The following is a 14,066-nucleotide window of genomic DNA, read 5'->3' as shown; positions in this document are numbered from 1 at the left end:
ATCCCTGGTACACTCCTATACATGTAGACCAAAAGACATTTACAAGAATGTTTATAGCGGCATGATTGATGTCACCAAAAATTGGAAACAATCTATCTAAGTATTTTACACCAGTAAAAATGAACTATGGCTATATGTAATAAGTAAATGAATCTTGTTAGCATAATACTTAGTGTTAAAAAGCATATTGGGAAGACCACATACATATAATACAATATTTAAAGGTCTCTTTTTAAAATGTGTATTTATTTATTTTGAGAGAGAGTGCTTGTGCACATGAGCAGGGGGACAGGCAGAGAGACAGGATGACAGAGAATCCCAGGCAGGCTCTACGCTGTCAGAGCAGAGCCTGATGCAGGGCTCAAACACATTAACTATGAGATCATGACCTGAGCCAAAATCAAAAGTCAGATGCTTAACCAACTGAGCCACCCAGGCTCAGTTTAAAAATTTAAACATTGGGGCCAATTTTTAAATCTCTTAATCAAAACTAAATAATACATTGTTTAAGAATATAGACATGGGGCACCTGGCTGGCTCAGTCTTTGGAGCATGTGACTTTGATCTCAGGGTTGTGAGTTCAAGCCCCACGTTGGGTGTAGAGATTACTTAAAAATAAAATCTTGAATACAATGGAATACTACTTGGCAATGAGAAAGAATGAAATCCTGCCATTTGCAGCAACGTGGATGGAACTGGAGGGTATTATGCTAAGTAAAACAAGTTAGAGGAAGAAAGATATCATATGTTTTAACTCCTATGCGGAACTTGAGAAACTTAACAGAAGACCATGGGGGAAGGGAAGGAGAAAAAAAATAGTTACAGAGAGGGAGGGAGGCAAACCATAAGAGACTCTTAAATATAGAGAACTGAGGGTTGATGGAGGTGTGGCAGGGGAGAGGGGAAAATGGGTGATGGGCATCAAGGAGGGCACTTGTTGGAATGAGCACTGGGTGTTGTATGTAAGCGATGAATCATGGGAATCTTCCCCCAAAACCAGGAGCACACTGTATACACTGTATGTTAGCCAACGTGACAATAAATTATATTAGAAAATAAAAATAAAAAAATCTTGAAAAAGAATGAATACAGACATGTAATTTAAAAAAACAATGGAATAAAAAAAATAATGAAAAGAGGTAGAACCAATAAAGTAAATTAAGGGACGCCTGGGTGGCTCAGTTGGTTGAACGTCCAACTTCAACTCAGGTCATGATCTTGCGGTCTGTGAGTTCGAGCCCCACTCAGGCTCTGTGCTGACAGCTCAGAGCCTGGAACCTGTTTCGGATTCTGTGTCTCCCTCTCTCTCTGCCCCTCCCCCGCTCATGCTTCCTCTCTCTCTCTCTCTCTCTCTCTCTCTCTCTCTCACTCTCTCTCTCTCTCTCTCTCTCTGTCAAAAATAAATAAACATTAAAAAAAATTAAAAAATAAATAAAAATAAAGTAAATTAAAATGAAATTCTAAAAAATATTCAAATAACATAAAAGAAGACAGAAAAAGAGTAACAAAGGAATAAAAAGGTAGATGACAAACAAAATAAACAGTAACATTGTAGACCCAAATCTAACTATATCAAATTACATTAAATGTAAATGAACAAAACACTACAATTAAAAGGCAAAGGGGCACCCAGGTGGCTCAGTTGGTTAAGTGTCTCACTTTGGCTCAGGTCATGATCTCATAGTTTGTGAGTTTGTGCCCCACGTTAGGCACTGTGCTGACAGCTTGGAGCATGGAACCTGCTTTGCATTCTGTGTCTCCCTCTCTCTCTGTCCCTTTCACACTTGTGCTCTGCCTCTCTGTCTCTCAAAAATAAATAAACATTAAAAAAAAGTTTTTAAGAAAAAATAAAAGGCAAAGATTGTCACAATGAATAAAATAAAAATAAAGCAAGATACAACTATATTTTGTTTATGAGACATTCATTAAAATATAAAGTGATTGAAAAATATGTCTTGCAAACAGAGCATAAATAAGTGAGCATAAATATGCTCAACATAGTGAGCATAAATAAGTCTGTAGTGGCTCTATTAATATCAGATAAAATAGCTTTCAAGACAAAAAATCTTATAGAAAATAAAGCCATCTTGAAAAAGAAGAATCAAGTTAGAGGATTTATATTTCCTTCAAAACGTACTATAAAGTACAGTAATCAGGATAATGTGGTCCTGGCATAAACATTGACAAATAGATCAATGGAACAGAATAAAGAACCCAGAAGTAGAGATCACCTGTACAGTCATTTGATTTTTTACAAAGGAGCCAAGTAATCCATGGGAAAGGAAAGTCATAAACAAATGGTACTTAAAACTGGATATCCATGTGGAAAAATATGAACCTCACTCCTCACCTCTACCTCACATCATATACAAATATTTATTTCAGCATGAGTTATAGACCTTATATATAAAACCATAAAGCTTTTATTTAAAAAATATGGTAGAGTGGCACCTGGATTGCTCAGTCAGTAGAGCGCATGACTCTTGATCTCAGGTTTATGAGTTCAAGCTCCATGTTGGGTGGAGAGATGACTTAAAAATTTTTTTAATCTTAAAAAAAATATGGTAGAGTATTTTTGTGACTAAAGGCTAAGCAAAAGTTTCTAAGGACATGGAAAACAATAACCATTGGAGAAGAAAATTGCTAATTAAACTGTAATTGCCACTTTCATACGTTGTTGATGAGTGTAAAGTGTTAGAATCTCTTTGGGAAAAGGCCTGCACTTTCCTATAAAACTGTGCATGCATCTATCCCATTACCCAGGAGAAACAAAAACATATTTCTACCAAAACCCCACAAAGGAATGCATATAGCAGCTTTATTCATAATGGACAAAAATTCAAACACCCGAAGCATATATATCAATAGGAGATGAATAAACAAACTGGTGAATTCATGGAATCCTCAGGAGTAAAAAGAAATGAACTCCTGTTAAATGCAACATGGATGAATCTTAAAACATAATGCTGCATAAAAGAAGCTTCACACAAGACAGTACATACTATATGATTTTATTTATATGAACAGTGGAATCATATAAATGGAATCATATGCTATGTACTAATTTGGGAGGAAAAGTTTGTAGAAAAATCAGAAGAGTAGTTGCCTCTAGGAGTAGGTGGTACCAGGTGTTGACTGAGAAGAGGCCCAAGAAAAATTTCTGAAGTGATAAAAATGTTTCATTTCTTGATAGAAGTTTGGGTTACACAGATACATAAATTTTCAAAACTCATTGAATGATGCACTTAAGATTTGTGCATTTCATTGTGTATAAATTTTACCGTAAAAGAAAAAAAACTATAATACTGAATTCTAATTAATTATACACATTTAAGGACAAATATACTGATGTCTGTATCCTGCTTTGAAGATGGATTGATGGATGGGCAGAAAAATAATACGTAATAAAGCAAGTATATAAAATATTAATGGTAGAATATATATATGTATATATGTATATATATATACATATATATATATATATATGATGAATATACAGATTCACTACAAGAACTTTCAACCTTTCTGTATGTTTGAATTTTTTTATAGTAGAGTGAGAGCAAGAAAATGATAATTAATATTCAAGATAGTAGTCACATCGGGAGAGGATAGGAATGGGAGATAGCTAATAAGCACAGAGATGCAAAGGGATTGATACTGTTTTAGCTCTTAAGTGGAATGGTATTCACAGGTATTCATTATCTTATTGCACCTCATAACTTACATTTATCTTAAATATAACCTTTGTATAATTGTTCATATAATTAAAAATATGATAAGAATATATCAGAAGTTGAGCTTTATTAACCAGTAATAATAATGAAGCACTATTCGAAAAATGAGATTACAGGAAATCATTTCTATTGATTATAGTTCCTTTGGGAGTCAAAATCTAACATTTACATTTGCTTATCTGAATCTTTTCACTTGGTTTCTGGGTTCTGACTATTGACTCTAGAGATAATCAGTTCTTTTCCTGTGACACCTTTCTTTTCAATCCTTAAAGGGAATACTTCTGAACCTAAAACCTCCCCTACAGCAAATAGTTGAGCGCACTATGACATTTAATCTGTCTTCCCTCTTTGCTGTGTTCTTCCCTTTGTGGAAAATAATAGGCATGCCTGAAATCAATAATGAAAATAAAATGGGAATAAAAATTGTAGAGTTTTAAATTATAGTAGCTGCTCAGGAATGGAGACAGAATGATAACAGAGGTGAATGGAGATAGTTCCATAAACTCAAAAATGTAGGTGGCTCATTGGCAGACAGTACACATACTGCTTGAAATTCAGCAAAAGTGAATTTTTTTTTATGTTTGCCAAATAGAGCAAAAGTGACCTAAAAACAAATGTAAAATGTCAGGGAGCAAATTTAAAGAAACATTTAGCGCCTTAGTATTATTATTTCTTACATCTTTTCTCACTTTTCCTTTATGTCAATATTCTTGTGTCCATGAAAATCTGTATAATAACTTGTAAGTCCTGACCTAGGCCAGGGAGGGGTAAGCTTTTACAATGTGTTGGGAGGCAGTATTTTTATTAGTTTTAATTCTACTTCACCATGTGAATTTCCTTAAACAACTTATTTATTTCTACTTTCTGGATTTCATTTTCTTCATCTGTAAAATCCATATTTCATTGAGTCTAATTGCCATGTTATAACACCCTCAACTATTTTATGTGCTACTAAGAAAACTAAACATTGTAATTAAACAATGATTCAGTACTTTTTTATTGATTGAAGATACTTATCCTAAGCTGTGTGTGTGTGTGTGTGTGTGTGTGTGTGTGTGTGTGGTAGAATTCATGAGAAATATAGTACCATCAACCTTCTAGAACTTATAAATAAGTCAATATACTTAAAGTGTTGAGCAAGGTGCCTGGCACATGATAAATACTCAATAAGTAGTAACCATTGTGTTGATGGTGATACTGTTGGTGATTTGATCATGAGCATTTCGTGAAGTGGTGCTCATTGTTTAGGTTGTTCTTTGGGGATCAGAATTATTAATAGGTCATCTTGATGAGATTTGCTGATAGTAATCAGAATGCCCACTTATTTTGAATTTGAAGTAACATAACAATAGCATAACATCTTTAGTTGGTTTTCAGAGGTATAGTTCTTTTAATTGTTAGTATTTTGTTATCAATGAAATTTGTTTGTAAAACTATTGTTGAAGTTTCCTCCAGAAATAAATTCTGATACATATCAACCTTCTGGGGTGGTTGAAGTTGCTATTTATGGAGAGAATTCGTTCAAGTGCACAAGGTGAATGAGATGCTCCTACATACAAACCTTAGTAAAATTGCATTGTTGATATTATGATATGAGACCTCAGGTTTTAAATAATTTTTTTATCATTTTTCCTGTTTATGCAGGAGGCAGACAGTGGGGAGGAGGAATGCCGGTCACAGCCCAGGAGGTATGTTTGTTTATTATATTCTATAGCATTTCTGTACTTAATTAAATTAATTCTCTACTTAATTAAATAAACACTAAAAAAAAGAATCCAGTTACCGACTCAAAGATTTAAAATGGCAGATTGTGGGGCGCCTGGGTGGCTCAGTCGGTTAAGCAGCCGACTGCGGCTCAGGTCATGATCTCGCGGTCGGTGAGTTCCAGGCCCGCGTCGGGCTCTGTGCTGACTGCTCAGAGCCTGGAGCCTGTTTCAGATTCTGTGTCTCCCTCTCTCTCTGACCCTCCCCCGTTCATGCTCTGTCTCTCTCTGTCTCAAAAATAAATGTTAAAAAAAATAAATAAAATAAAATAAAATAAAATAAAATAAAATAAAATGGCAGATTGTATTATGTTGTATACATGAATCTGATAGAATGTTGTATGTCAATGATACGTACATACATACAATGGTAGATTGCTTTAAGAAAGTGCAGATATGCCAATATTAGCCCAGTTTTGACTCAAGTCTCCAGAACTATCTTGAGTAATAAAAAAGTACGTTTTTATTGCCTTTTAGGACACTATCAACTGAACATTTCAGCCTTCAGTTTTGTACTTAGGTTTGTCATTCATTTTGATAGATAATTTGAATCCTTATAGATTGGTCAGTATTTCACTTCCTAAATACAAATCTTAAATACAATGAATATAATGAATACTCACGGAGTAGCGGGCATGTGGTTAAAAGGGTACCAATACCTACTGCCATTAAAAGAAAAAAATTATGAGAGATTATTATCTCCTTTAAATGGTTTTATAAAACAACTTTTTTCCACAAGAAATAGTCCTGGTAAGTTCTAAATGTTTATCAAACTTGGGGCACCTGGGTGACTCAATTGGTTAGGTTTCCAACTTCAGCTCCAGTCACAATCTCGCAGTTTGTGGGTTTGAGCCCCACACTGGGCTCGGTGCTGACAGCTCAGAGCCTGGAGCCTGCTTCAGATCTGCTTCTCCCTCTCTCTCTGCCCCTCCCCTGCTCACTCACGTGCACACACGCTCTCTCTCTCTCTCTCTCTCTCAAAAATAAAATAAAACATTAAAAAAATTAAAAGGAAAAATAAAAATAAAAAAAATAAATGTTACCAAACTTGTATCCTCTGAACTCAATCACATGAACCATTCTGCACAATACAGAGAATGGATACAATAAGCATGCTCAATGTGGAGAAACTGGCTAAAGGGAATGCTTCCTTAATGATGAATTATCAGGGGTTTGTTGATGTTTACCCCTCTTGTAAACTATAACTTTATATAAAAAGTTTCTTTCATCAGTAACTGAGGTTTATTGACAATATTTTTCTGTGTTGGTTAGCATAAAAAAAATTGGCTTGAAGCTTAATTTCTTACTTTCTCTTAGGGAAAATCTGACAGTGATGTGTCACTCTTTTGCATAGGGCTAAGGGATACAAACCCAGAAAAAATTTTAGCTGAAATTACCAGAGGCACTACAGAGGCATCATAAGCTTATTCCCATTAGAGTTAAAAAAAGATTCCAAAAGATTCTGAAATTTTCTAGTAGGCCAAATGTAAAGATCTTTGGGTTAATTTTCAGCTTTACGTATCGACTTGGCATCTACTGGGATAATTGTTGTTCCAAAAATTACATAATGATGAGGCAATGCAAGTTTATTCTCATTCACAACACTGAATTGTCAAGCCATTAGGAACCATATAGACCACTGTTTTTAAAGTTGTTGGCAATAAATCATTAATATGACTAGCAGAGGGTTTTTGTAGACTTCTATTAATAAGAAAAAAGATCATTTAAGAAATGATACAAAAAACAGTGTGGCGGTTCCTCAAAAAATTAAAAATAGACCTACGCTATGACCCAGCAGTAACACTGCTAGGAATTTACCCAAAGGATACAGTACTGATGCATAGGGGCCCTTGTACCCCAATGTTTATAGCAGCACTCTCAACAATAGCCAAATTATGGAAAGAGTCTAATGTCCATCAACTGATGAATGGATAAAGAAATTGTGGTTTATATACACAATGGAGTACTATGTGGCAAGGAGAAAGAATGAAATATGGCCCTTTGTAGCAACGTGGATGGAACTGGAGAGTGTTATGCTAAGTGAAATAAGCCATGCAGAGAAAGACAGATACCATATGGTTTCACTCTTAGGTGGATCCTGAGAAACTTAACAGAAACCCATGGGGGAGGGGAAGGAAAAAAAAAAAAAGAGGTTAGAGTGGGAGAGAGCCAAAGCATAAGAGACTGTTAAAAACTGAGAACAAACTGAGGGTTGTTGGGGGTTGGGAGGTAGGGGAGGGTGGGTGATGGGTATTGAAGAGGGCATCTTTTGGGATGAGCACTGGGTGTTGTATGGAAACCAATTTGACAATAAATTTCATATATTAAAAAAAAGAAATGATACAAATAATAAGAAGAAATGAATGAAATAAGAAATAGAAATAATAAATGAAGAAAAACCTGGTAGCACCCATTTTTAAAAATAAAAATTTACTTGTTTATTGCAATTTCTTACATTCAGTATGTTTCCCAGGCTATTTCTAAATCTAATTGCTTTAGTCTTACTCAAAGAAAAGAAACTTCTTAAGTGCCACTTGAATGCCCCTTATAGCTAGAGGTGTGTAAAAAGTTGATTTTTTTGTATGCTTGACCACTACAGATTATTCTGGCATTCTTCACCACTTACCACAGAATAAACCAGCATTGAGTTAGCATCATTTCACTGAGCATGCCTGAACTCATCTTTACAAGTTTGCAGATTCAATTCTGGTTTGTAGTAGAGAATTGAATAGTAAGTAGCATATTATTAAAACTAATGCAGCTCCAGGTAATAAAAAAAGATGTTGTATTCATTATCTCTTTTATTTATTTATTTTTATTTTAGAGAGAGAGAGGGAGCACATGTGAGAGGGGTGGGGGGGGCAGAGAAGAGAGAGAGAGAGAGAGAGAGAGAGAGAGAGAGAGAGAGAGAGAATCTCCACGCTGAGCATGGAACCTGACATGGGGCTCAATCCCACAACTCTGGGATCATGACCTGAGCTGAAATCAAGAGTCAGACACTCAACCAACTGAGCCTCCCAGGTGCCCCTAATTATCTCTTATTTTATCCAAATGCCATTTATTGGGAAATTCATAAGTTAAAAGTAGTAGTTTAATATAACCAACCCAAACTATGAAGGCTTAAAAACCAGTGTTCACAGACAACAACAAAAACAGATAAATTAAGCTACATCAAAATTTTTGCAAATCATATAGCTGATAAGGAGTCAATGTCCAGAATATATAAAGAACTCTTACAACTCAACCACCACCACCACCACAACAACAAAAACAAAAACAAAAACAAAAACAACCTGTCTTATTCAGCTCAGGCTCCTATAACAAAATACCATAGACTGAGTGGCTTAAACAGAAGGAATTTATTTCTTACAATTCTGGAGGCAGGGAAATCCAAGATCAACGTGCTGGGAGATTCAGTTCCTGGTGAGAGCAGGTCTCACATTTAGGTGTATAATCCATTTTGAGTTTATTTTTGTATATAGTGTAAAAAAAAAATTGGTTCAGTTTCATTCTTTTCCATGTAGCTGTCAGTTTTCCCAATACTATTTAATAAAAAGATTGTCATTTTTTTATTGCATATTCTTTGTCAAAAATTAATTGTATAATTGTAGATTTATTTCTAGACTCTCTTCTGTTCAATTGAACTATGTGTCTGTTTTTATGCCAATATTATTACTGTTTTGATTGCTATAGCTTTGTAGTATAGTTTGAAATCAAAGAGCATTATACCTCAGCTTTACTCTTTCTCAAGATTGCTTTGACTATTCAGTCTTCTGTGGCTACACAAATTTTAGGATTACTTGTACTAGTTCTGTGAAAAATTGCCATTGTATTTTGATAGAGATTGTATTAATCTGTAAATTGCTTTGAGTGGTATAGACCTTTTAACAATATTATTTTTTCCAGTCCATAAGCATTGTTTACCTTTCCATTTATTTGTGTCAACTTTAATTTCTTTCATCAATGTCTTACATTTTTCAGAATATAGGTCTTTTACCTCCTTGGTTAAATTTATTCCTGGGCATTTTATTCTTATTAATACAATTGTAAATGGGATTGTTTTCTTAATTTCACTAATAGTTCATTATTAGTGTATAGAAATGGATCAGATTTATGTATACAGATTTCATATCCTGTAACTTTGCTGAATTAATTTATTTTAATAATTTTTTGGTGAAGTCTTTGTGGTTTTCTATATATGGTACCATTTAATCTACAAATAATGATAGTTTTACTTCTTCTTTTCCAATTTGGATATCTTTTGTCACTTTTTCTTGTCTGATGTGTCTAGTAGTGGCAAGAGGGGCCCCCTCATTCCTGATCTCAGAGAAAAAGCTTTTCGCTTTTCACCATTAGGTATGATGTTAGCTGTGGGTTTGTCATAGGTGCCCTTTATTATGTTGAAGTATGTGCCCTCTATACCCACTTTGTTGAGAATTTTTATTATAAATGGATAATTGAGTTTTATCAGATGCTTTTTCTGCATCTATTGACATAATCAACTGATTTTTATCCTTCTTTTTGTTAATGTGGTGTATCATACTGATTGATTTGCAGATACTGAACCATCCTTGCATCCTTGAAATAAATCCCACTTGATGATGGTGTATGATTTTCTTAATGTGTTGTTGAATTTGATTTGCTAATATTTTGTTGAGAATTTCTGCATCTATATTCATCAGGGTATTAGCTTGTAATTTTCTTTCTTTGTGGTGTCTTTGATTTTTTTTTTTTTTTATATTGGGGTAGTGCTGGCCTTTTAGAATGATTTTGGAAGCATTCCTTCCTCTTTAGTTTTTGGAATAGTTTGAGAAGGATAGGTGTTAATAGTTCCATAAATGTTTGGTAGAATTCACCTGTGAAGTTGTCTGGTTGTGGACTTTTGTTTGCTGGGAATTTTTAAATTACTGCTTCAATTTCATTACTAGTAATCAGTCTATTCAGATTTTCTATTTCTTCTTGATTCAGTCTTGAAAGATTGTATGTTTCTAGGAATTTATCTGTTTTTGTAGGTGTCGCATTTATTGTCAAATAATTATTTGTTTATGATTTTTTGTATTTCTGTGGTATCAGTTGTAACTTCTCTTTCATTTCTGATTTTATTTATTTGGGCCTTCCCTCTTTTTTTCTTGATGAGTCTGACTAAAGGCTTATCAATTTTATTTCTTTTTTCAAAGAACTGGCTCCTAGTTATATTGATGTTTTCTATTTTTTTATTTTAGTGTCTATATCATTTTCATTTTAACCTTTATTATTTCCTTCCTTGTACTAACTTTGGGCTTTGTTCTTTCTCTAGTTCCTTTAGGTGTAAGGTTACATTGTTTTGAGATTTTTCTTGTTTCTTGAGGTGGGCCTGTGTCATTGTAAACTTCTGTCTTAAAACTACCTTTGTGTCCCATAGATTTTGTGTTTTTATTTCAGTTTGTCTCAAAGTATTTTATTTCCTTTTGATTTCTTCATTGACCCATTAGTTATTTAATAACATGTTGTTCAGCTGCATGTTTGTGTTTTTCCTGATTTTCTTCTTGTAATTGATTTCAAGTTTCATACTGTTATAGTTAGAAAAGATGCGTGATATGATTTCAGTCTTACTAAATTTATTGAGACTTTTTTGTGACCCAACATGTGATCTATTCTGGAGATATTCCATGTGTATTTGAGAAAAAAAAATCTATTCTGTTTTTGGATGGAATGTTTTGCAAATATCTATGAAGTTCATCTTGTCTAATGTGTGATTTAAGGCCAGTGTTTCCGTATTGATTTTCTGTCTGGGTGATCTATCCACTGATGGAAGTGGTGGAGTGTTAAAGTTCCCTACTATTATTGTATTACTGTCAGTTTCTTCTTTTATGTCTGATAATACTTGCTTTCTGTATTTAGGCGCTTCTATGTTGGGTATATAGATATTTACACATGTAAAAATATATCCTCTTCTTGATCTTTTTATCATTATGTAATGTCCTTGTCTGTTCTTACAGTCTTTGCTTTAAAGTCTATCTTGTCTTGGAGCACCTGGCTATCTCAGCAGAGCATAGGACTCTTGATCTTGGGGTTGTGAGTTTGAGGCCCTCGCTGGGTGTAGGGCTGACTTAAAAATAAATACTTAGAAACTAATAATAAAGTCTATTTTGTCTGATATAAATATTTTACACATGTAAAATATTGTTACCCCAGCTTTCTTTTCATTTCCATTTACATGGAATATCTTTTCTCATCCCTTTACTTTCAGTCTGTATGTGTCTTTAGATATGAAGTGAGTTTCTTGTAGGCAGCATACACATGGGTCTTGTTTTTTATCCATTAAGTCACCCTATGTCTTTTGATTGGAGCATTTAGTCCACTTACATTTAAAGTAATTATTGATAGATACGTACTTATGCCATTTTGTTGGTTGCCTTCTGGTTGTTTTTTGTAGTTCTTCTGTGTTCCTTTTTTCTTCTCTTGCTCTTTTCCCTTGTGATTTGGTGAATTTCCTTAGTGTTATGTTTATTTTCCTTTCTCTTTATTTTTTGTGTATCAATTATAGGTATTTGGTTTGTAGTTACCATGTGGTTCATACATAACATCTTATGTATATAGCAGCCTATTTTAAGTCAGTGATTGCTTCAATTCATGCATTCTAAAAGCACTACACTGTTACTTCCTCTCTCCCCACATTTTATGTTTTTATGTCATGTTTTACATCTTACTATTTTGTATATTCTTTGTAGGTCCTGATGATTTTACTAATTTTGTATTTTGATTACAGACTAGTTAAAGTAGGTGGTTGATCCACCACCTTTATGTTTACTTTTATCATTGAGATTTGTTTCTTTCATAAGTTTCTTGGGGCACCGAAGTGACTCAGTCAGTTAAGCATCTGACTCTTGATTTTGGCTCAGGTCATGATCTCACAGTTCTTGGGTTCGTACCCTGCATCAGGTTCTCTACTGTCAGCACAGAGCCTGCTTAGGATTCCCTCTCTCCCTCTCTCTTTCTCTGCCCCTCCCCTCCCATGCTCGCTTGCTCTTACTCTCTCTCAAAATAAATAAACTTTTAAAAAGGCATAATTTTCTTATTTCTAATTTTGTACTTTTCCACTTAAAGAAATCCCTTTAATATTTACTATAGGGCCACTTTGGTGTCTCCTTTGACTTTTGCTTTTCTGGGAAAAGCAGAAGTCTCCTTCAATTCTGAGTGATAACCTTGCTGGGTGGAGTATTTTTGGTTGAAAGTTGTTTCCTTTTAGCATTTAGAATATATTGTGCTACTCCCTTCTGGCCTGTAAAGTTTCTGCTGAAAAATCAATTATAGTCTTATGGGAGTTCCTTTGTACATAAATAGATTTTTTTTTCTCTTGCTGCTTTTAAGATTATCTCTTTATCTTTAAATTGATGACACTTTGATGATAATGTGTGTTGGTATGGGTCTCTTTGGGTGCACCTTATTTGGGACTCTTTTTGCTTCCTGGACTTGGGTGTCTGTTTCCCTCACCAGGTTAGGGAAGTTTTCAGCAATTATTTCTTCAAATAGTTTTTCTGTGCCTTTCTCTCCCTCTTTTCTCCTTTTGGGAGCCCTATAATGGAAATGTTAGTATGCTTAATGTTGTCCCAGCGTCCCTTAAACTATCTTCATTAAAAAAATTTTTTTTTCTTTTTTCTCTTCTGAGTGGGTGATCTCTACTACCCTGTCTTCCAGATCGCTGATCCATTCTTCTGCATTCTGATCTGTTGTTGATTCCCTCTAGTATATTTTTCATTTCACTTACTGAATTCTTCAGCTCTGATTTTTTTTTTTTTTTTCTGTTTCTTTGTTGAAGTTCTTGCTGTGTTCATGCATTCTTCTCTTGAGTACAGTGAGATTGTTTTATGGCTATTACTTTGAACTTTTTATCTGATTATTTCCATTTCGTTTAGTTCTTTTTCTGAGATTTTATCACATTCTTTCATTTGGAACATATTCCTGCCTTTTTATTTTACGTAACTCTCTGTTTGTTTTTATATATTAGATCAGTTACATGTACCAGTCTTGGCAGAGTGGCTTTATGCAGAAGGCATCCTGGGGCCCAGTACTGCAAACATCCCTGAGGCACCTGGCTCAGGTGCCTCAGGGATATTTCTTGTATGGGCTACATGCACCTTCCTGTTGTGGCTTGGTCATGATCAGTGCAATCTCATGGGTCTGTGGGTCAGCTGCAGCAGCTGTAAGCATGCTAGTGGGCTGGGCAGGCCTCTGGCAGAGCTGATTGCCAGGTTGGCTATGACTATTGCAAGCATTCTAAATGCAGGGCTGGCACTCCACGGCAGGAGCACTTGGGAATGGCTCTGGTGCTGAGTATGACTGTGGGATGTGGTGGATCAGGGAGCCATGTGGGAGGGACTCCAGGCCAGGGTGGGCAGGTTGGATGGGGCTAGCTGTACTAGTACAGTAGATGGAGAGCGTCAGAAATGGCACCTGCTATGGCCAGGCAAGCCAGGCAAGAAGGGAAGTAAAAAAATTAAAAGTGCCCACCGGTGTTTCTATCTTCAGAGAACATTCCAACAGATCACTGCCCCTCCAGCACACACCATAAAACTAGTCAATGGATCTC

The 14,066-nt window shown here is 34.9% G+C and overlaps 1 protein-coding gene across 5 annotated transcripts in view; it reads left to right on the top strand.

Annotated features, from left to right (window-relative positions):
• Positions 1-14,066, top strand: part of SSH2 (slingshot protein phosphatase 2) — a 255,079-nt gene that overhangs the window by 102,515 nt on the left and 138,498 nt on the right. For all 5 annotated transcript variants that reach the window (XM_049637946.1, XM_049637944.1, XM_049637943.1 and 2 more), the window contains one exon: positions 5,379-5,422. In XM_049637946.1, the coding sequence (XP_049493903.1) occupies positions 5,379-5,422 (44 nt within the window). The remainder of the gene's footprint in view (positions 1-5,378; positions 5,423-14,066) is intronic.

The sequence above is a fragment of the Panthera uncia genome, chromosome E1 (genome assembly GCF_023721935.1).
Source record: "Panthera uncia isolate 11264 chromosome E1, Puncia_PCG_1.0, whole genome shotgun sequence".
Taxonomy (NCBI): Eukaryota; Metazoa; Chordata; class Mammalia; order Carnivora; family Felidae; genus Panthera; species Panthera uncia.
The sequence above is the reverse complement of the archived record's forward strand: the minus strand, read 5'-3'. Positions and strand labels throughout refer to the sequence as shown.